This window comes from Anoplophora glabripennis, unplaced genomic scaffold (genome assembly GCF_000390285.2).
Source record: "Anoplophora glabripennis isolate ALB-LARVAE unplaced genomic scaffold, Agla_2.0 scaffold1175, whole genome shotgun sequence".
In the NCBI taxonomy this organism is placed as follows: Eukaryota; Metazoa; Arthropoda; class Insecta; order Coleoptera; family Cerambycidae; genus Anoplophora; species Anoplophora glabripennis.
Window position 1 is genome coordinate 67,938 of NW_019417270.1, and position 24,483 is coordinate 92,420.

The following is a 24,483-nucleotide window of genomic DNA, read 5'->3' on the forward strand; positions in this document are numbered from 1 at the left end:
GTAAGTCTTGCAGCATACTGCATATTATTCTATTTTTTTAATTAACAATTTTGTCATTTATAACAGTAAGTTAACAAAATTAATTGAAAAATGTTGAATGAAACAAATAAAATATACAGTGTACCTGAACATAAATATTCCTTTTTGAAAAATATATTATATAAGTTTATTATAAGTGCATGGTTTCAATCATTCAATGTGCATTTCAACGCCAATGCAGCCAACTTAAATTTCTAGTCAAATTTAATTTTGTGTGAGATACCAAGTTTTTTCTTAAAGATCTGAGCTAGCATGTTTTCCAAGTACAATTTTAGACAGTATGTTTTCCAAGCTAAATTTGAGATAGCATGTTTTCATAGTAACGCGTCAATATAAGTATGTACTCGTCCAATCAGAAATAACATTTAAATACTGTCATAACAAAATATTCATTCAAAGAATAGAATTATAAGAAATATATTACAGATAATTTTCTTAGTTTTTACTATGATAAAAATAACGGACTATATTCTAGTGTTATTAAGATGAAGACAATGATGTTAGTTTTATTAGTGATAATTACCAGTCCCAAAATAGGTTTTAATAGTATCTTTTACTATATGTTTCTACAAATATAAATATTATATCACAAAGTTATTAGCTGACAAAAATATACTTCTAAAACAAAGTCTTTAAAAGTATAGGCAAATATTTTCTATAGTCAAACACAATGAGAACATAAAATATCACAAAAAGCATTTTTTACTGTGATTGTATTTGACTCAAACCTGGATATACAAATACATTAATAACTCCCACTTGATGACCTTGTCTATCATGCAAAATGCATCTTATATTTTGGCGATTACAGCCCACTACATGGTAAAACAGCATTTCAGCTCCACCAGGATATCTCTTTTCTTTATAGTCAAAACTATTTAAGCTCTCAATGGTAATGTATAGATCGGTCGATGACTGGCTTCGGTACTTACAAACGAATGGTATTTGAGTACCTACCGGTGCGGCCACATGTGAGGGTAACATTTCCATTTCAATACCCAATGAGGCATTAATTGTGGTATTTGACTTGACTGGTATTGAAAATATATACGTATAAGAAACATATTAAGCAGAAATCATGCATTATTTTATTGAAGCTTCTACTTTTATTTGCACCAAAATGACCGATATATTACATATACAAGATGATTTCTATATCTGTGTCATAACTAAAATCATTGGTTTGAAAGTGCATTGAAAGTGTTAAAATTTAAAAATAATTATTCTTGTGACAAGTACATAAAAGCAAGTGTTCTTGATGTCAAATTATATGTACGAAACAAAGCCGAAGACCAGGTTTAACAACATATAAATTGTAAAAAACAACATTTTGCACAAATTAGATACAATATTTTTTCTGCATTTATATTTTAGCTTAATTCAAAAAGGGACTTTGGTCCATTTTCTTTTTATCACTTATGCCCCTTTGTAAGATCAACGACGATATACAGTATATATCGCTTTAGACTACTGATTTATTAAGACTCTTTGGTAAAATAACTTACGAATCACGGTGGGCTTGAACATGACTTAAATGCGAAGTTTTAGCACCACCGATTTTCTTTCGGCATTCGATTCCTGGATTCATAATTAGGCCAGAAAAAAAAATCCACCGTAATCCTTAGAACCGTTTTCTGAAAAACACGCTTTTTCAACGAAGAAAAATTCACTGTTCGAGATATCGGGATTTTTCTACCTTTCGCTCACTTTTAGTTGCCAAACTTCCCCAATTTTACTAAAATGACGTTTTCCTGAAAGTTTTACACTAGCACACAAACATTTACAAGCATATTTTTCAAATTGCCTCTTTTACTAAGACCGGAGATAATCATTGTCAATTCTCAGAAACAGGTAAAAATAGAAAAAATTTGAAAGAATGATTTTTCATTCAAGTGAGTTTTGCGGTAGTATGTCAACAAGCGAGAATCATGTCATTTATTTCCATCCTTGTTTGATTTGCGAGGTCATTGAACTATTGCCAACCCCCACCCCCGATTGTATATTTACGTTTTGTGATACTCCAGATCGAATGATCAATATTATTCGTGAAATTAGTTGGAACTCCAGATAGTCTTCGACCCTTTGACTGTGAAGTTGCCCAAGTATTCTTCTCCAAAATTTTGAACTCTGTATAGTCCGGCAGGGCTATTTTCCTGATACTTCCACACTTCACTGACCGATATAGGATAATTTTGCAAGCACTACATAAAACATTGGGAAAACGTTCATCCTGTTCAGCATAATTCACACATTTTTTTAGATTCACAAATAAACTACCACTGATTTTGACCATTTGTTTCTTCTTCTGCAGGCAGAGAAAATATATCCGCTCCTGATTTTCTTGATGGGTTCCTGAATGATCCTTTGATCTTCTGTCCATACTTTCACAAGAAATTGAAATTTCGAAGAGAACAATTACAACTTCACAGTCAAAGGGTCGAAGACTATCTGAAGTTTTAACTAATTTCACGAATAATATTGATCATTCGATCTGGAGTATCACAAAACGTAAACAAACAATCGGGGGTGGGGGTTGGCGATAGTTCAATGACCTCGCAAATCAAACAAGGATGGAAATAAATGATATGATTCTTGCTTGTTGACATACTACCGCAAAACTCACTCGAATGAAAAATCATTCTTTCAAATTTTTTCTATTTTTAACTGTTTCTGAGAATCGTCAATGAGTATCTCCGGTCTTAGTAAAAGGGGCAATTTGAAAAATATGCTTGTAAATATTTGTGTGTTAGTGTAAAACTTTCAGAAAAACGTAATTTTTTGCCAAATTGGAGAAGTTTGGCAACTAAAAGTGAGCGAAAGGTAGAAAAATCCCGATGTCTCGAACAGTGAATTTTTCTTTGTTGGAAAAGGGTGTTTTTTCGAAAACGGCTCTAAGGATTATGGTGGATTTTTTTTCTGGCCTTCTTATGACTCCAGGAATCGAATGCCGAAAGAAAATCGGTGGTGCTAAAACTTCGCATTTAAGTCATGTTCAAGCCCACCGTGGAATCAGTCTACTGAAGTTATGACAGTATTAGAAAACACCCTGCATAGTACTGCCAATATTAGTAATAATTATAAATCAATTTTGTCTTCTGTTATGTCCAAATATAAAAAAATATCTAGTCAGCATTAGATATAAAACATCATGAAACAAAGACTAAGAGTTACGATAATGTGCATACCTGCAGCCATGTTATAATATCTTCTGGAGGCTAAATACTGATTTGTGCATTATTGTACTTTGATTGTAAGATACAATCAAAGTGAATACTATAATAAAGTAAGTATCATATTTTCCCATTTTCCCAACAAAGATTTAAAAATCTGGGTTGAGCTTATAGACATGAAGGTATACTTTACACCAAAAATTCTTGGGTTTGTACATGACGTTCAGACGTGAAAATTATTCATCAAATGATTAATAAAGCAGCTGTATCTAACAAATTTTTACCAAATATTAATTATAATCCAATAAAAAGCTATATTAAAATTCCCAAATAATATTGATAAAACTGAAGAGTTTGCAATTATTGCTATTAAAATTATATTTTTATTAATTGTATAGGTGATCATAAACCCTTAGCAAATCGATTTTACTTCATGGAAATATCATATCCTATAGTCTTTGTGTCATGGTAAAACATTAAATTTTTACAATATACAGGGTGTGGCTTGTATAATCTATAAAAATTATACTACAGCTTCCTAACGATATTTGTAATAGAAAAGTCTTATACGAAAAAGTTATATTTTTGCGTTTTTTTTTGTCATAAATTAAAGTTCAATTATGGATCAAAATATTTTCTCTGGAACGGTCCTGTATGTGTGCTGTACGATGAGTTACGTGCTGTAGACCAGCTGTGTAATAAATGGTCGTTGAAAGATACTTCTCAATTTTTGGGGAATTTTTCAATGAAAAAGTACAATCGAAGAAAAATAGATATTAAAAAAATTGATATTTTCTTATTATAATAATTAATAGTAATTACTATCTTAAATACATTGTTGTTACTGCAAGAGTTCGCAAACAAAACCACATCCATACGCATGTGTAGTTACCAACTGTGTGCACTAAACAAACTCCATTAAAATATGGAACAAAATGAAATAAAACTTACCATTTCTAGAGAAAATGTTGAAATTGAACCCCATTTGCACGGATACAGGCATAGCACTGACACACCCAATTTTGACCGATATGTTACATATACAAGATGATTTCCATATCTGTGTCATAACTAAAATCATTGGTTGGAAAGTGCAATATAGTCGCCGCGAGCGCATTTTCTCCGGTTCACTATACACTAACACCATATCGACACATTCGGAAATAGTAAATGCATTGAATTCTCGGTTCATTGTAAAATTAGTTTGTGCACAAACTAAAAAATTAAGCAAAGTAAGAAATAAGAATCTCGATTTTAACGTAATCGCCACGCTAATCTTATTTTTTACTTCTTTATAAAAATTACACTGTCACTATCGTGGAATTACAAAAGAAAAACTTTTGTCAGGAATCTTTCACTTTTTAACACTGATGGGTCGATGGATTAATATTTAATAATTAAGTGAATAATGAATTCAATACGAATACAACATCAGTTGACTGCACGAATTTTTTGACAATGTAACCTAACCTTTTTCCAGTATTACTGGTATTAGATTATACCGACTTAAATTATAAGGTTGCATCTCGGGTCGCATAAAAATATTTCCAAAGATCTTAATAAATAACACAGGGTCGACCTTCATTTTCATTGAATAAATGAACTTCAATTTACAAAAAAAAAATGCGAAGATGGAACTTTTTCGTATAACAGTTTTCTATTATAAATCAGGAAGCAGTAGTTTAATTTTTATAGATTATACACGCCACACCCTGTATGTGTCATAATTATTAAATAAAAGTAGAATATTGAAGTAATTAATATTTGTTTTTAAGAACAAAAAAAATAATAAATAAATGCTGTTATTTCATAACTTCGTTAGTTGCAGCAATACTAAGTGAATTAAAAATAAGTCAACATTCAGGATATTCGCAAATAAATTTGTTGTAAATATGAAGCGAACACATAGATTATTATAATATTTTTATGACACTTTCTTTATTTTTCTAACATAGCGATTTCATTTCGATTTTTGATATTCAATTATTATGTCAATAATTTTTTTTAATACACTTAGTATATTAGTTTTTATTCATAAAGTATATAAAGAAAATATATTCATAAACACAATAAGTACTCACGTTCTTTAGTTTCACACCTTTCTCCATAATAACCATCTAAACAATTGCAAATAACTTTATTGTCTGATCCCACTTCACAACTTGATGATCTGTTATTACATGGACATAATAGACAGGAACCTAATGGCCTAGACAAACCGTAATAGAAGTCTTTATAGTACCCTGGAGAACAGGATTCACAGGATGATCCACGATATCCAACCGGACACTGACAGAATTCAACAGTAGTAGCTCTAGGTCTTCCAGTATACTGCTCGACAGCAGTTTCTAAAGTTACATCACTGAGATACGCTGTACTGGTATCGCTTGATTGTGTGGCTCTAATTAAGATGGAGTCGATATTAGCAAGAACCATAAGAATGTCTTCTCGGGAGGCTGGTTTTAATCCACCTGCCTGCTCTACACGGAACCAGTTGGTACTTGGATGGAGTGGGATGGACACAGGCTAATAAAATAAACAGATGTTGATCGATTGATGCTTTGTCTATTTTTTTTTGACACTATTAATAATGAAATTATATTAATGATAGTGATAATGGTGTATTAACTTAATTTGTGATTTTGTAGATATTTGAAATAAAAATAGCAATCAAGAATGTGCCGACACAGTGAGGCAGTGAAGTCGCCAATAATTTAAGACAGGTAATTAATTAAGTTAATCGTATTTATTTCAATTTTATGTTGTATTAATTTCATTCATTGTTATAATTAATAATAAAGTGATGTCCAATGTTTAGAGATAATAGCCGCAATTTTAAAAACTAATAATTTCAAATTTGGCATTCCAAAATTTTTTACAGAATTAGTGAAGAGTGATTTCAGTTTTAGTCGTAGGTAGGAGATTTATCAATTGTCATCTCTGTTATAATTATAAATATCAAAATGAAAATATGAAAAAAATGGCTAATCAAATCAAAATTAATTCTTTTAATATTGTAGAAGATTTAGATAAGCTTCCTGTAATAGAAGAAATTTTTATATATATATGACACATTCTAATAGATAACAATCAATAGATAACAATCAATTTATAAAAATGCGTGTATGATTATCTATCTACAGGTGGTAAATAATTCAATGGAAATTGATACCCCTGTTGTTGTTGCTGAACAAGCCATCATTTAATATAAAACTCAAAGTAACAACTATATTCTACGTTAGCAATCAGCAGAAAAAGACTATTTTTTGTTAATAGGAAATATGCATATTTATTTCAAATTATAGGATTTGTGTAGCAAAAATCACAAAAATAGAATGACGAAGTGTAACACTTGTTTATTTTTTAAAAAGGATTGTAATAATAGGTATCAATATATTTTATTATGAAATGAAAAACTATCATGGTTGTTTTGAATCAAACCTCAGCTGTTCACATGGAATGCGCCAGCCAAGTGTTTATTTGCCCTTGAGATAATGTAATTTATGAGTATATAATGTAACCCGAATGCCGATACTAAGAGAGGGTATTCTTTGTGAAAGTGGTGCCTGGCCAGCGCCCGAATAAGGTTGATATTATATATGTGTGCTAGCTTGAATGATTTGTGAATTTGTGAGTAATATGCCATACTCGTTTATGTTTTTGAAAACCCCAGGGCGCAATATGTGTTCCCGGTCTTAATGGCTGTGGGTCCTTCGAAGTGTGCCTTGTAGGTTCTACGGGGTCTTACATGCGCTTCGATTGACACATACTGGGTGGTGCTGAGGTAGGTGTTATAATAATAGTATGACTCATACACCCGGTAGTTGGGATGTTAACTAGTTGGCGTCCGGGGGAGCCTCAACTTATTTCAGGTGACACTAAACTCCGCGGTCGAAATTATAGAGTGACTCATCGCTAGCTTTTGGACTAGTAAGGGGGATGAAGCGTGCCAGGAACAAAAATCCATTGGCGTGTCTGCATAAAAGGCAACAAGATATAGAAAATACTGAAAAAAGATAATAAAACATAACATCTAATATTTTTTTTACGGTTTGCTATAACCGGCACTTTGATCCATTTTAATTATTACAGCATTTTAAAACGTCCCAGCCATGGAATTAGATCCCTCGTCTACGCTTATGCTATGACGTTTCTCAGGACGGGTAAATCAAGTCCGTTTACACCCACTAAAAAAGCATTTCCCTATTCCCTACCAAGTGCAAAAGACAGAGATAGAATATAGATCGACGTTCAGTGTAACTCAGTCTATAGACGATTATAGATTCCATCGATGTGCGTAGCGGGCGGCACAAAGACAAATAATATTGAACCGTATAAAAATCATTTTATATTTTATACGCATTATGATACTAGTGTTTTTATATTATGTCTCTATAATTTCGACCGCGGAGTATAGCTAGTTATTGAAGAAAGAATTGTACATGTTTGTTAATTAATATAATGGAAACGTATTAAAGGATGTACCTCAAATCCGAAAGTTAGGGGGGGTACATTCCCCCTAACTGGTGAGTTACCTATTTATTTGTTTTTTTATTGATAGAACAGTAACTTTGATATTTGTTTCATATACCCTCTTAATTTCTGGCGAATGACTCAGCTGTTGTCGAGATGAACTGCTTTGTGATGACCCATGTATAAAAGGTAACAATACCAACAATAACATCTATTTTACAGAAGTTAACTGTAATTTAAAAATATCAGAATTGATCAAATATTTCTTTAATTGTTATATGACCCATTTGTTTTTATTTTATTAGAATAGTATTGACATCAATAATTGTGATAATTTTAATTGAAGTTAAAATAAAGTATTCCAATATATTGCAAGTACTTACCAAAGAAATCTCGCTAAAATAAATTTTTTAGCGCAATAGCAGATTGATTTACTTGCAAAAGTGTCCACAAGGCTTTATGCACACAAACAAATTAAAACTGATACTGACACTGCACATTGCTCTCTATTGCAAATTGCACTATATCAGCAATTAAATGTGTTTTTATAATAAATTATAAAAATTTGTTGTTTTTTCTTAGTTTTGTTGTTCAAAATTTTAATTCTGTGAGTTCTTTTTTTTACAATTATTATGTTATGTATAGAGAGCGAACAATGTGTGTCTTTAACCTGAAGAATAGGTCAAATTTTGGTAGAGATGTGTACGTGTTCAAAAATGTATTGTGTATAAACTATGCAAAGTATAATTATTATGTATAGCAAATGTATCGTATTATCTTCGCGAAGATTTGTACCCTTTATTTAAAATCCATAAATCATGTGAACAGGTTAAATAACGAGAAAATAATTAAGTTAATTTAGTTCTAAAGAAATGAAATGACACTCGCGCCCATCTCTAGTCCATGCGTCGACATCGGTTACGTTTATCAAATTCCTATTGGTCAGAATTCAAACTGCAGCCCTGTTATGAATAGAGCGTGAGTTGGACTATTCTATCATGTGCGTCGCCTGCGGATATTCGTTACATTGACTCCTAATTTCCAATTAAAAGAACACTATTTTTAACCGAACTTTATTTAATAAATATGTAGTATACAATTTCTGATTTACTAAATATTTTACAACGCCTAAAAATGTATGTACCGTGGAATTTTCGTGAATTATCACGTAAATTTCTGATGCATACCTGACACGCCACTGAGTCATGGATAATGTATCTAGGTTTATGAATGACATATCTATGTTCAAGGTTAAAGACACAAATTGTCCGCTCTCTGGTTATGTAATAGATCATATCTATACAGGTATCTGAACAATGATTACTAATATGAGATTTGATCAAAATGTAACGGGAATTTTCAAATTACGTGTGTTGTATCTTGTTTATCAAGTAAATTTTTTTTGTATTGGTAGTACTGTCAGTGATGTACCCGTTAGTTTTTAGGCAGCTGCCATGTTTAGTTTGTGTTTTGCGAATGAATGAGTAAGACTTACCACAGTGTTTTTGGCAATTTTTTGTATGGGGAAATGTCAGATCAGAGACTTTGTCTAATATTTTTTGTTAAAGAAGACGATACTATGTCACAGCCATGAGTTTATCAATGATATAAATGTTTTCAGGAAGGTCAAGAAAACATTGAAGATGAGGTCAGATCTGGTCAAATGTGAAGATTCTTCCAAACGTTTTCCTCGACTACAATGGAATAGTTCATCATGAATTTTTACTGCCGAGTCGTACAGTTAACAAGGAGTACTACCTACAAGTTTTGCACAATTTGTGTGAGGTGAAACACAACAACGTTGTGATGTCGCTACCACCCTATTCTCCGGATATGACCCCTGCGACTTTTTCCTGTTTCCTAAACTCACAACGATACTCAAAGGACATTTTTCAACAATAGATGAGATAAAGGTAAACTTGCAAACCGCGCTCAAGACGATATCTAAAGAGGCGTTCCACCAGTGTTTCTCAAACTACACTCACCGGCATGAAAAACGGAGCACTTGCATTTTTTTCAAGGAAAGCTTAAATTTCAAACAATTCAGACGTTTTATTTTTCTAATAATGCAACGATAAGCAAAACAAAACTTTTTAAACAATTTTCAAGAATGCTTTAAAGATTATTTGATAATTTTGCACAAACTTTATGAAAGCTAAATGATGTAGAAATCTTATTAAAAGTTCGTAGTGGGCTCTAGATATGCATGTTTTTAAATTGTTTTCTAAACGTCAAAAAGTTAAAAAAAGGTTGAAAGCAGTGTTGTGAGTTGTGTTGTGTTAGTTTAATTACATGAATAATGGCTGTAAATTCTGAAACAGCAGTTGTTATTGTTGCATTGATTCAAGATGGAAGAAGTCAGCGATGTTGCCCAACAATATCAAATATCGAATAGCACAGTCTATCACATTTATGGACGTTTTGTAGAAACTGGATCTTACAGGAGGCAACATGGAACTGGTCATCAACGAAGAACCATGATTGTTTTATTGTCATGCAACGCCTTCGGAATCGGCGTGCTACAGCTGTACAAATCAGAAAGCGGCTTCAATACAATCGAAATACCACCGTAAGTGAAAGAATAGTTAGACGCCAACCTGGAGAAGCGAATCTGACTAGTCGTAGACCTGCAACAGGACCGGAACTTCTTAGACGTCATCGCACGGCACGACTTCAGTTTGCTAGAAATCACCAGCTTTGGGGTGAAAACAAATGGGGTCGCATCTTGTTCACGGATGAGTCAAGATTTAGTTTGCGGTCTCCAGATGGTCATGAGAGAGTATGGCGAAGACCACAAGAACATTTTTTTTTTCCTATCATCATCATCATCATTTTTTTCAGTCCTAGAGTTGGATATCAAGGGGGTTCAGTTATGGTCTGGGCTCGAATTTCTCTGGAAGCGCATACGGAACTCTATATCATTCCAAGAGGCTCCCTCACAGCTGCTAGGTACATTGGTAAAATTCTCCAAGATTTTGTCGTTCCTTATGTCGGTTTCATGGGAGATGACTTTCTACTAATGCATGATAATGCTAGACTCCATACTGCAAGAATGACAACAATATCTGAATGAGGTAAATAGTGCTGTTATGGAGTGGCCAACATTAAGTCCAGATGCCAACCCAATTGAGCATGTTTGGGACATACTTGGGCAACAAATTCGCAGTCAACTTCTTGCGCCACTAGCCTTAAATCAGCTTCAAGATGCTCTTGTGGAAGAATGGGAACTTATTACTCAAGAGGACATCAGGGACCTGATTTTAGGCATGCCTAGATGAATTAATGCAATAATTAGAAGTCGTGGGGGTGACACTCATTATTGAAAAACTTTTACTGAACGGAGTTTTGGTTTGGTTATTTTTGCTTTAGTTTGCCGCAATACTTTCTTGCGTTTATTTGATTTTGTTCACATTTTATTATAAAATGTGTGAATGAGTGAATCATGAATAAATATTTTCTTATAAACGCCTTTAAATCATATAAAATATTTTGTATTGATGGTGTTTACACTAATAAAATACAAAAATATTACAATCAATTAAAAAATAAGATTTTAAAAAATGTGACTGTTCCGTTTTCCGTGCCGGTGAGTTTAGAAACTACGTTGGAATAAGTGTATAATATCACAGAGGGTCTATTTTGAAAGGGATGGGATAAAAATTGAAGATTTCGTAAATACTTTCTGTGAAAAAGTGTAAATAATTTTTTATATCCCTCTCTGCATATGCGATAAATAATCAACATCATCCCAAAACAAAACTGCTTGCTTCATCAACAGATTCAAGTTGCTATTACCCCACACATCTAAATTTTTATTTCTTTACTTGCCTTTTTGCATTTACATACATTAAAATGTTACTTACATTGGCAATATCATCCCTTAATTCTACAGGGTTGCTCCAATAGATAGTAATTCCGTTACCAATGATGATTACATCCTGATGTGGAACATATACAGCTTCTGGACGTTGGGTATATCTTTGGATAAACTCCAGTTTGCCTCCGTAGGATTTAATTTTGTTGCCAGTAAATATGCTAGGCAGGGACCAGAACCACCTCTCTCTTTGACTAGGTAGGAAATTGTAACTAATTTCAGTGAAGAACCCATTTACATTGAATTTGTCAGTGATTCTTGACCGGCCCAATCTATAAGAGACAATAATAAAAGATGATGGATAATACAGTAACGGAATCAATTTTTTCACAACCTGTCGGCATCATAAACAAGCATCTGTAACAATTATTCACTGCGCAACTCATACTTTGTTTTGTTCATGCAATAGAGTTAAATACACAGATTTAACACGTGAGGGAACTGATCCCTTTAAATTGTGGTAGACACAGGTTTGAACTGATTTTGCACTGATTTGTGTTTAACTTTATCGATGACTTACCAGTAACAAGAACATTTTTCTAATTTAAACAGACAAGTTATGTTTTCACTACAAGTAAGGCATCGAATTCACCAGATTTAAACATTCCTTTCTGGAATTTCTAGCAAATAGCTTGTTATATCTAAAATTGTTACTTAAGTTGTTGGTATTTCTTTGTTTAGATGAAAATAAAAATATTAGTTTTATACCAAGTGGCAAGATTTTATTCTTAATATAAACAAATTAAAATTTGTTTACAGTGAAAATTCATTTTCTCATTTTACATTATCGTCAACCAATTTTCTACCTTATAGATCAACTTAAAAATTGTTTATTTCAACTAGAAAGAAATCATTAAATTTTGAAGTACCCCTATAATTCTAAATAACAAAATTGTTATCCTATGCCGTATACATATACAGGGTGTCCCGAAATTAGGGGACAATATTTCTACAGGGTATTCTATGTCAAAAAAGATTACTTTTCCTTTATATAAACGTGGGTCCAAAAATTCTTCCTAGGGAAGTTATAACCACGTAAAGGGACCACTCTGATGATGGTTTTTTCTAAATAACTCCAAAACTAGGTGAGATAAATTTATGAAATTTGGTAACTATACTCGGCGGCCGAAATTATAAAGAGTGACTAATACATAATATAAAAACACTATTACCATAATGCGTATAAAATATAAAATGATTTCTATACAGTTCAATATTATTTATCTTTGTGCCGCTCGCCATGCACATCGGTAGAATCTATAATCGTGTATAGACTGAGTTACACTGAACGTCGATCTATATTTTATCTCTGTCTTTTGCACTTGGTAGGGAATAGGGAAATGCTTTTTTAGTGGGTGTAAACGGACTTGATTTGCCCGACCTGAGAAACGTCATAGCATAAGCGTAGACGAGGGGTCTAATTCCATGGCTATAATAAATTTATAAATTAAAAAAACACAACTGGGACGTTTTAAAATGCTGTAATAATTAAAATTGATCAAAGTGCCGGTTATAGCAAACCGTAAAAAATATTAGATGTTATGTTTTATTATGATTTTTCAATATTTTCTATATCTTGTTGCCTTTTACGCAGACACGCCAATGGATTTTCGTTTCCGGCACGCTTCATCTCCCTTACTAGTCCAAGAGCTAGCGATGAATCACTATCTATAATTTTGGCCGTCGAGTATAGCTTAATTCTTATGTGATCAGTCCGCTACTAAAACCAGATTTACAAATTTTGGTCACATACGTTCCAACACTGGGGGGAGGGGATATAATTTACCATAACTGTTTTATGCTTCGACTTTTTTCACTTTTTACTGAAAAGTATGACATTTCAGAGTTTTTATTAAAAAAAAGGTACTCTTGGTTCAGATTGGTAGAATGTTCCATTTTTGTGTAAAATCCGTTTAAAAATTATGTTACATGTGTTAATCACCGAGAATCGAAATTGTCAATATTTTTCATCGTCGCAGGTTTTGAATATCAAAAACGCGTTTGGCATCATCTGCATTGACAGTTCAGTTATTTACATTTTGCAAATTATTATCCGTCAAAAATGCAAGATTTTACGAATGTAGAGCTGGAAATTCATAATACCCATTTCTGGTCAGACGAAAATCCACGGGCAATACGGCGCACAAATAAAAAAAAAATTGCAATAAATGTGCAGACAGGAATTTTAGGGGACCAGCTACTTGGACCAATTCAGTTTGTTCGAATGCAGGATACTTAAACTTTGGCTGCGAATCAACTCAGACAAAATAATTTTGAAGTTTTGAGGTCTTCACGGGCAGTTTTACGTCGAGCTGAAAAATGTATTCAGCAAAATGGAAATCTTTTTGAGCATTTGCTATAAAAATTACTATTGAGATATAGATAAGTTTTATTGATAGTGTGGTTTTCAATTAGTTTTATTAGTTTATTGTAAATATTACTATTTAGTAATTTCAATTGTTTTTTTCTTACCTTGTCAAAAATAATTTACTAAAAATAATAAATTTCTGTGAAAATAACAATTCACAAAAGTAAATAACTGAACTGTCAATGCAAATGACGCCAAACACGTTTCTGTTCTTCACAACCCACTACGATAGAAAATATTGACAATTTCGATTCCCGGTGATTAACACATGTAACATTTTTAAACGGATTTAACACAAAAATATTCTACCAATATGAACCAAGAGTACCTGTTTTACTAGAAAACTCTAAAATGTCATACTTTTCAGTAAAAAGTGAAAAAAGTCAAAGCATAAAAAGTTATGGTTAATTTTACCCCCCTCCCCCCCAGAGTTGGAACGTATGTGATGAAAATTTGTAAATCTCGTTTAGTAGCAGACTGATCACATAAGAGTTAAGCCAGTCACCAAATTTAATAAATTTATCTCAACTGGTTTCAGAGTTATATGGGTAGCTATAACTTCCTTTGGAAGAATTTTTGGACCACGTTTATATAAAGAAAAAGTAACCTTTTTCGACATAGAACACCCTGTAGAAATATTGCCACCTAATTTCGGGACACCCTGTATATTTTTACATAGTACTTACTGATCAGTTAAAGTATATCCATGACCTTCAGTAAATGGTTTTGGAATTTGTTCGAAAAATAAATTACTTTCTCTACATTCACTTGCTACTCCAGAGCAAAAACAGAATTCACAACCATCAATGTTATCAGCACTTAATCCAAAGGCACCACTACGGCAGCGATCACAGTTATTTCCTTCTACGTTAACCTGAAACAGACATCTCGTTTAGCACTATGAATTAATTAGCCGTATAGTTGAGCAATATTAGAATAATGATATGGTATAATTCCAAATATTCATGTTTTTCTAAAAAAAAAGTGCATACCTTACAATCACATCGACCATTTCTGCAATCATTAGAAACTGAGCCTCTTGGGTCACAGTTACATGGGAGTTGAGTTCCTTGATAGACACATGGTATTCCATTAACTGGATCGCCTTTATAATCCGGTAAACATCGTTCACAGTTATCACCGGTAGTGAAATCTCGGCAATTCTGAAAACAGTATGTATCTCTGTCTTATTTGTAAATGCCTACTTAATTTTAATTACGCCAAATAGCTGGTAATACTTACAAAGCATACACCAGTATCAGGATCACAATGCTTTGAATGTCCATGGCAATTACATGGTTCACAGAGTCCAAGATATATTCCTTCATTATTTCGAGTAAATCCTACGTCACAATCCTCACATGACAGTCCTGCGTATCCAGAAGGACAAAGGCACTGTTCAACTTCTAAAGCTCTTTCTTGTCCAGTATTGCGTTCATTCGCAATGTCAAGTGATACAGATATCAGTCTAAATTAATTTATTAAATTTACAAAATTTACTTTATTGTTTAATTTTTGTAAATACTTACGCTGCTTCTTTGGTATTTGTATAATATGTTGCTTTAATATATATAGCTTCCAAGTCGGCCAATGCCATGAGAAGATTTTCTCTGTCAACATTATTTCCATCAAACCTCTGCCAATATTGTTCTAGAAGAGGTACAACGAACGTTTGTGAACCACTGGTAGGATAAGTTTGATTTCGATTGAAAAATAGTAGATTGTATTGATTTTTCTAAAATTAAATAAACAAAAATAAACTTATATTTGCATTCTATATAAAAGTTGCATTTTCTATATTTCAAATTACTCACACCGACTAGTTCAACATCAGCAGCAGAATTTCTAGAACTTTGCCCACCAGGCACTGGTGTATGCCTTAATGTATATCGAAGATAGCCACCATAAGAGAATACTTTATTGCCCAAATAGCGTGGAGGCAGAGACCAGTAATACACATTGGGTGAAGTGAAATCACTGTAAACGATTTCACGAGATCCCTGGTTTAGTCTAATTCCTTGCTCGATTGGAACTTCCCTATTTTGATTATCTATCAGCTTAAACTCATTGAGTGAACTGGTAAACTCATTTGATATCTACAAAGAATTAATTTTACAGAAAAGGTGGAAATATTTGGCAATGTTATAACCGTTACCTGATCTCTATACCAGTTTGAACTAGTACAATTAGAAGTAATCCCCATACAGAAACACGCTATACACCCGAATCTATTTTTGTCACTTAAATGGAATGTGTTAGGTCTGCAACGGTCACAAGTTGGGCCTTCGGTTAGATCCTGAAAATAATAATTTGCTAGTACCTTCCTCATTTTTAGAATATTCGGCACATTTCATATTAACATAAATATGTGCAACATGTAATGTATAGAAATTTGTAAATATTCTGACTTTTTTATTTTTAATTACGTACTTTACACCGGCATCTACCACTGCTGTCTAGTCCAGTTGAACCATCTGCATGACAAACATCTGTAGGCGGTGTATATCTACATGAATCACCTGGTATCAGAGGATTACCATTATAACCTGGAGCACAATATTGACAACGATCACCTACATAACCAAGCTGACAATTACAAATTACTTCCCCATTAGAACTAAGCTGACATGTTCTACCAAACCTAAAAAAATATTTTACATTTACACAGATACTCAGTAATGTGCTATAATATATTATAAAATTACAATGTATTTGTAAAAACACAATTTGCACAAGGCGACATTAACGTTTTCTTAACATGATGTAGAATTTGTAAAATAGGGAATTTTACCAAACACTGTCTACACAAAAGTTGCAAAATAATATAGAAAAGTTACCAACATAATTGCTCCTATGACGGTGTTGGTATGTTTGTTAGATGCTAATTATTAAAGGGGGATGTCATCCACCAGTCGCTATTACTGAGTCAGCCAGAACCCCTTTCGGAATGCGCAAGTAGTCGAGGTCAGCCGATGGAGCGCGGTCCGTGGGGTCAGCGAGCACGTCAGTCGAGTCACGGGAGAGTTCCGACATAACAAATAAACAAGAGACAACTCTGTCGTTTAAGGGAATAAACTGATTGTTGAAATTATGTGTTTTAATTGGGGGTGAAAACCCTCGTGTTTCTAACATGTTTAAAAAAATTGTTAAAGTTGTCACCATCCATTTTGTAATNGCCACTATCTCGAACTCCTTGTCTTCGTCGGGCAGCTGAGGCAGTCTAACACCAAACACGCGCCCCCCGACACCTAAACCCTCCACAAGCGCCCTACAAAACACCCCACAAAGCACACAAAAACAGACAGACAAAACCAAACAAGTCCCCCCGGTAATCTTGCGAAATCAAGAACGGTGGACGCAAGTACAAAAAATACTCACAACACTTAACATTAACTACACAAAAGCCAAACTCACTAAAGACGGTATAGCCATATACACAAATACACCAAATTACCACAGACTATTGACAAAGACACTGACATACAAAGGCGAGGAGTACCACACCTTCACCCTCAGCGAATAAAAAACGCTGAGGGTGGTGATACGCGGAATACCTGCGGGTGTTTCGCCAAGTGAGGTCCAACTCGACCTCGCGCGACAAGGGTTCCCCGGCGCAATAGTGCACCGCATGGCGAGCCGTCAAAATAAACAGGAAATGCCCCTGGTCCTAGTTCAGGCCCAACAGGACCAGGAGGACATCCTGAAGGTTGTTATGTCCTTACTTCACTTTTAATATTAGGAAAAGAAAAACTCGGTCGATTTCGAGACAACGTATATTTATCTGCCACATACAAATACAGACTGACTCTCGCGTAGCACATTCATTAACAAAAAACACAGGCACAGTAAAAACACATACACTATTTAAATACAAGGTCGGTATGCAACACCCTTCTCCCTTGTGAAAATTTTGTCATAGAACACATTATTTACAATATATACAAAAAATATCCTAAAATAGAAAAATTATTTACATCAAGTGTATATTAAACGTTCAATTGGTTTAACATTTCTTTTAGGTCTATATCCTTCAGGTGAGTTGGTCAAATCCACGATACTTAACCTTTCAGGAATATCCGGTCCAGCAAGTGTACTTGGTAAGCTAGATTCCTTTACACAAAATTTTTTTATTTGATTCAAGTGTCTTTTCCAAATTACATTGCCTAATTCCGGAATTTGAACCAAGTATGTAGATTTGCCAATCCGCTGTTTAATTATAGCTTTAATCCACTTCGGTTTATTTACCTCTCGATAGTCTTTTACAGTCACTTTTTCCCCCACTGTAAAAACTAAGAACCGTCGACCTCCGTGATACTCTTTTTGATTTGCCTGTTTAATTAGCACGCGATTTTTATTTATTTCTGAAATAGGTTTTCTCAAATTTATGTTGGAGGGCATTATGTTATCAAATCTAATACGTAACTTCCTTTTAAAAATTACATCTGCTGGACTTACGCCTGTAGTAATGTGTGGCACATTACGATAATCAAAAAGAAAGTTATGCAACACTTGATTTATATTAACATTTGGCTGTGTACCCAAAGACTTTTTTAGAGCACTTTTGACTGTTTTGACCGCGTTTTCAGCAGCACCATTCGAAGAGGGATGAAATGGTGGTGACGTAACATGAATTATTTGATTTGATTGTAGAAAAACTTGAAACTCATTAGAACAAAAGGTCATAGCGTTATCTGTTACAATCTCTTTTGGTAGACCAAATCGTGCAAAAACTGATCTTAAAATCTCAATGGTAGCTTTTGAAGTTATGTTGTTCATAGCAAAAACTTCCAACCATTTGGAATGCGCATCTATTATTATTAAAAATTGTTTATTGAAGATTGGGCCCATAAAATCTAAATGTATACGGTACCAAATCTCCTCTGGAAATGGCCAATTATTTAAAATTGAATGATTTGGGTTTGGCTTATATAACAAACAATTTTCACAAACGCGGCAAATATTTTCGATATCTTTATTAAGTCCTGGCCACCAGACATATGACCTGGCCAAACTTTTCATCTTAACAACTCNAGTCGGCCAATGCCATGAGAAGATTTTCTCTGTCAACATTATTTCCATCAAACCTCTGCCAATATTGTTCTAGAAGAGGTACAACGAACGTTTGTGAACCACTGGTAGGATAAGTTTGATTTCGATTGAAAAATAGTAGATTGTATTGATTTTTCTAAAATTAAATAAACAAAAATAAACTTATATTTGCATTCTATATAAAAGTTGCATTTTCTATATTTCAAATTACTCACACCGACTAGTTCAACATCAGCAGCAGAATTTCTAGAACTTTGCCCACCAGGCACTGGTGTATGCCTTAATGTATATCGAAGATAGCCACCATAAGAGAATACTTTATTGCCCAAATAGCGTGGAGGCAGAGACCAGTAATACACATTGGGTGAAGTGAAATCACTGTAAACGATTTCACGAGATCCCTGGTTTAGTCTAATTCCTTGCTCGATTGGAACTTCCCTATTTTGATTATCTATCAGCTTAAACTCATTGAGTGAACTGGTAAACTCATTTGATATCTACAAAGAATTAATTTTACAGAAAAGGTGGAAATATTTGGCAATGTTATAACCGTTACCTGATCTCTATACCAGTTTGAACTAGTACAATTAGAAGTAATCCCCATACAGAAACACGCTATACACCCGAATCTATTTTTGTCACTTAAATGGAATGTGTTAGGTCTGCAACGGTCACAAGTTGGGCCTTCGGTTAGATCCTGAAAATAATAATTTGCTAGTACCTTCCTCATTTTTAGAATATTCGGCACATTTCATATTAACATAAATATGTGCAACATGTAATGTATAGAAATTTGTAAATATTCTGACTTTTTTATTTTTAATTACGTACTTTACACCGGCATCTACCACTGCTGTCTAGTCCAGTTGAACCATCTGCATGACAAACATCTGTAGGCGGTGTATATCTACATGAATCACCTGGTATCAGAGGATTACCATTATAACCTGGAGCACAATATTGACAACGATCACCTACATAACCAAGCTGACAATTACAAATTACTTCCCCATTAGAACTAAGCTGACATGTTCTACCAAACCTAAAAAAATATTTTACATTTACACAGATACTCAGTAATGTGCTATAATATATTATAAAATTACAATGTATTTGTAAAAACACAATTTGTACAAGGCGACATTAACGTTTTCTTAACATGATGTAGAATTTGTAAAATAGGGAATTTTACTAAACACTGTCTACACAAAAGTTGCAAAATAATATAGAAAAGTTACCAACATAATTGCTCCTATGACGGTGTTGGTATGTTTGTTAGATGCTAATTATTAAAGGGGGATGTCATCCACCAGTCGCTATTACTGAGTCAGCCAGAACCCCTTTCGGAATGCGCAAGTAGTCGAGGTCAGCCGATGGAGCGCGGTCCGTGGGGTCAGCGAGCACGTCAGTCGAGTCACGGGAGAGTTCCGACATAACAAATAAACAAGAGACAACTCTGTCGTTTAAGGGAATAAACTGATTGTTGAAATTATGTGTTTTAATTGGGGGTGAAAACCCACGTGTTTCTAACATGTTTAAAAAAATTGTTAAAGTTGTCACCATCCATTTGATGGTCATAATATGGGTCACTACAAGCAGTGAAAATATAGCCTCTTCGTCCATGGACAACTTCACAATCTTGGCACTTTTCCATTGTGATAAACCAAATTTTTCAAATGATCTCAAAAAAAAACACACGGATCACATACCTAGTGACCATTGTTTAATCATTTTCGATATTATCTAGAATTTGTTCCATAATAAGTAATTCTCTTTACTTCTTAAAACACCTTTTGATACTTTTCAACTAAGTAAGGAAACATTTGCTATGATGGGTGATTTCGTAATAATGAAAAACTTTTTGCAAATACCTAAATAAGATGCTATGGCTATATTTGTAGTGTGTATATAGCTACTTGTTGTCCATTTGCCATCAATCTCATCCCTTGTCAACATAATATAATATTTAATATATCAAGTAGGATGATGAAAAACAAAAGAGGTTGTTATGTAAATAAATAAATATCAGATACCTATGTATATTATTATAATATACAGGACAAACCAGAAACGAACCCCACACGATCAGAAAAAGAAAGCGAGATGAGCTGGAATCGAAATCAAGTCAACTCGACGAGGAGAGTTTATTCACTGAATACGTCAAGTGTTTGGAATCAGCACATTCGACATATTTTATCGGCATACTCCTTAAATTAAAAGTATATTAACAAGTTCATTGTTTTTGTAAATATTTTTGTATATAATGTGCTTTTGTTTGAAAAATGTAGGAACAGAAAATCATAATTGGGAAAAATGTTATTTAATGCATACATTTTGCATTTAGACTGATATTTCACAGTTAATTTATGTGCACAACAGGACAGCGAATACAGCCAACAAAACATGTGGAATGATTTTTTTTTGGTGGGTTGAAAAGTTGTGAAAAATTTTATCATTGGGATTTCTGGCGAAAGTTGACATTAAACAAAAAAGTATCCAATACAAAAGTTGTAGGTCATACAAAAATCTACAACTTTTGTGGAGGTCACTTTTTAAGATAACCTCAAAATTTCTGAAAAACAGTTTTTTTCCTGATTTTTCGTTTTTTATTTCTCATTTCCGCAAAAATAATTTAATTCTGACAAAACTTGGTGAAAGTATACCTTTCTGTGTCTTAAATAACCACAAATTTTTGTAGATAAAAAAATCAAGAAGTTTCCGAGATATTCATTTTTTCCGATCTGAAACACTTTTTCTTCAAAGAAAAATTTTTAGAAAAATCATCGTACAGAGCTCTGCCGGTGATCATTTTTTTTCGTTTTGATATATACTTTTTGGTGAAAGAAAAAAATCTGTAATCACAGTTTAAAAAAATAAAAAATGACTTGCAACAATTACAGTTCAGTAATTGATAATTTGTTTAAATTAAAAATAAAATTCAAAAACTGATTACACCATTCAATTATATACAATACAAAAAAACTGTCTCATTGTTTGACCCAAAACTTTATTTTTGCACAGTATTGCTATAAACATAAGTCGAATAGTGAATAAATAAAATAAATAATATTTTTTTTTCCATAGCGACTAATACAGCTGAGGGAGACAGAGAGTGAGGTTCGAGTTGTCCGTTGTTAACGCTTATAAACGCTAGTTTCACGAGTGCCAATTTTGTTTTGCCCTGTTCCCATTGCCGGACTGAAGATTGAGGGCCCTCTGCTACAGCGAAGACCCAGGAAAATCTGAGGTAAGTCGCAAGCCTCGTTCAAAATTTACCTTAAAGATAATAATTACGTGCCTAGTTCCATTCAGCTGGAGTTATCAAAACTAATTATAAAAGACGACATTATTCATACAGTGTGTCCAAGATAAGGATAGGTAAGCATTAGGATCTAGGAAATGGTAAGAAATATGGGGTGGCTCAGATTAGAAAAAAATTGTGTTTTTTATACCTAACAATAGAGTTTAGAAAGTTTTAAAATTACGGGTAGTTCCCGAGTTATCCGGAAAAACCCGAAATTTTTCAAAATTGTTAAATTTTTTCTGGCTTTACTTGAAAACGAATTTTAAAATAAATTGCATATTTACAATGCCACTTTTTTCGCTCTATACAATGGTGTCAACATTTTTGCAATCCGACATTTCGTCTTCGAGGGGCCATCATTAATTAATTTTTTTAAATACATCGCTGCTATTTTTATGACAAAATCTAAAATCATTTTTAATTCTGTATTAGCTGATATTACTATTGTAATCGCTTTTAAAGTTTTTAGCTTGTTTTATCTATCATAAATTTGTATTATTTTTTTATTATGTACGCAATTTTTTAAATTATGGATTAAAAAAAATTGNCAACAATTACAGTTCAGTAATTGATAATTTGTTTAAATTAAAAATAAAATTCAAAAACTGATTACACCATTCAATTATATACAATACAAAAAAACTGTCTCATTGTTTGACCCAAAACTTTATTTTTGCACAGTATTGCTATAAACATAAGTCGAATAGTGAATAAATAAAATAAATAATATTTTTTTTTCCATAGCGACTAATACAGCTGAGGGAGACAGAGAGTGAGGTTCGAGTTGTCCGTTGTTAACGCTTATAAACGCTAGTTTCACGAGTGCCAATTTTGTTTTGCCCTGTTCCCATTGCCGGACTGAAGATTGAGGGCCCTCTGCTACAGAGAAGACCCAGGAAAATCTGAGGTAAGTCGCAAGCCTCGTTCAAAATTTACCTTAAAGATAATAATTACGTGCCTAGTTCCATTCAGCTGGAGTTATCAAAACTAATTATAAAACACGACATTATTCATACAGTGTGTCCAAGATAAGGATAGGTAAGCATTAGGATCTAGGAAACGGTAAGAAATATGGGGTGGCTCAGATTAGAAAAAAATTGTGTTTTTTATACCTAACAATAGAGTTTAGAAAGTTTTAAAATTACGGGTAGTTCCCGAGATATCCGGAAAAACCCGAAATTTTTCAAAATTGTTAAATTTTTTCTGGCTTTACTTGAAAACGAATTTTAAAATAAATTGCATATTTACAATGCCACTTTTTTCGCTCTATACAATGGTGTCAACATTTTTGCAATCCGACATTTCGTCTTCGAGGGGCCATCATTAATTAATTTTTTTAAATACATCGCTGCTATTTTTATGACAAAATCTAAAATCATTTTTAATTCTGTATTAGCTGATATTACTATTGTAATCGCTTTTAAAGTTTTTAGCTTGTTTTATCTACCATAAATTTGTATTATTTTTTTATTATGTACGCAATTTTTTAAATTATGGATTAAAAAAAATTGTTGGATATTTTGTGCTGTGTTGACTTTGATACTGTTATGACTTCTTCCAATAGATATTTTGAAAGCATTCAGAGCCGTACTTAGGAAAAATTTTAAATGATAGCCTTTTTAAACGATTACAATAGTAGGTAATATAATCTAATTCAGAATTAAACATTACTTTAGATGTTGTCATAAAAATAGCAGCGACATATTTAAGAAAATTAATATGATGATGGCCTCTCGAAGACGCCATTGGATAGAGAGAAAAAGGTGGCAATGTAAATATGCAATTTATTTTAAAATTTGTTTTCAAATAAAGCCAGAAAAAAAAAACGTTTTTGCAAAATTTCGGGTTTTCGGGTCTCGCGTCAACAGTAAACTTTGCAGTTAATACTTTGTATTTCTGAAATCTCAAATCATCCAGAGATAATTTATCATTTATGCATTTGTAATTCGACTTAGATGTTTATAGCAATACTGTACAAAAATAAAGTTTTTGGTCAAATGAGTTTTTTTATTTTTTTCCATAGAATTGAATGGTGTAATCAGTTTTTGAATGTTTTTTAATTTAAACAAATTATCAACAATTACTGAAAAATTAATTGTTGCAAGCCATTTTTTATTTTTTGCATTTTTGTGCATGTTTTTGAACCGTGATTACAGATTTTTTTATTTTACCAAAAAGTATATGTCAAAACGAAAAAAATTATTAC

At 33.0% G+C, this 24,483-nt stretch overlaps 1 protein-coding gene across 1 annotated transcript in view; it reads right to left on the reverse strand.

Annotated features, from left to right (window-relative positions):
* Window positions 1-24,483, reverse strand: part of LOC108914736 (basement membrane-specific heparan sulfate proteoglycan core protein-like) — a gene marked incomplete at its 5' end in the record, with an annotated part of 93,939 nt that overhangs the window by 56,567 nt on the left and 12,889 nt on the right. Inside the window, 10 exon segments of the mRNA XM_023456115.1 lie at window positions 5,291-5,735; window positions 11,546-11,828; window positions 14,611-14,798; window positions 14,917-15,087; window positions 15,167-15,392; window positions 15,454-15,527; window positions 18,978-19,109; window positions 19,189-19,470; window positions 19,530-19,670; window positions 19,805-20,015. Coding sequence (XP_023311883.1) covers window positions 5,291-5,735; window positions 11,546-11,828; window positions 14,611-14,798; window positions 14,917-15,087; window positions 15,167-15,392; window positions 15,454-15,527; window positions 18,978-19,109; window positions 19,189-19,470; window positions 19,530-19,670; window positions 19,805-20,015 — 2,153 coding nt within the window.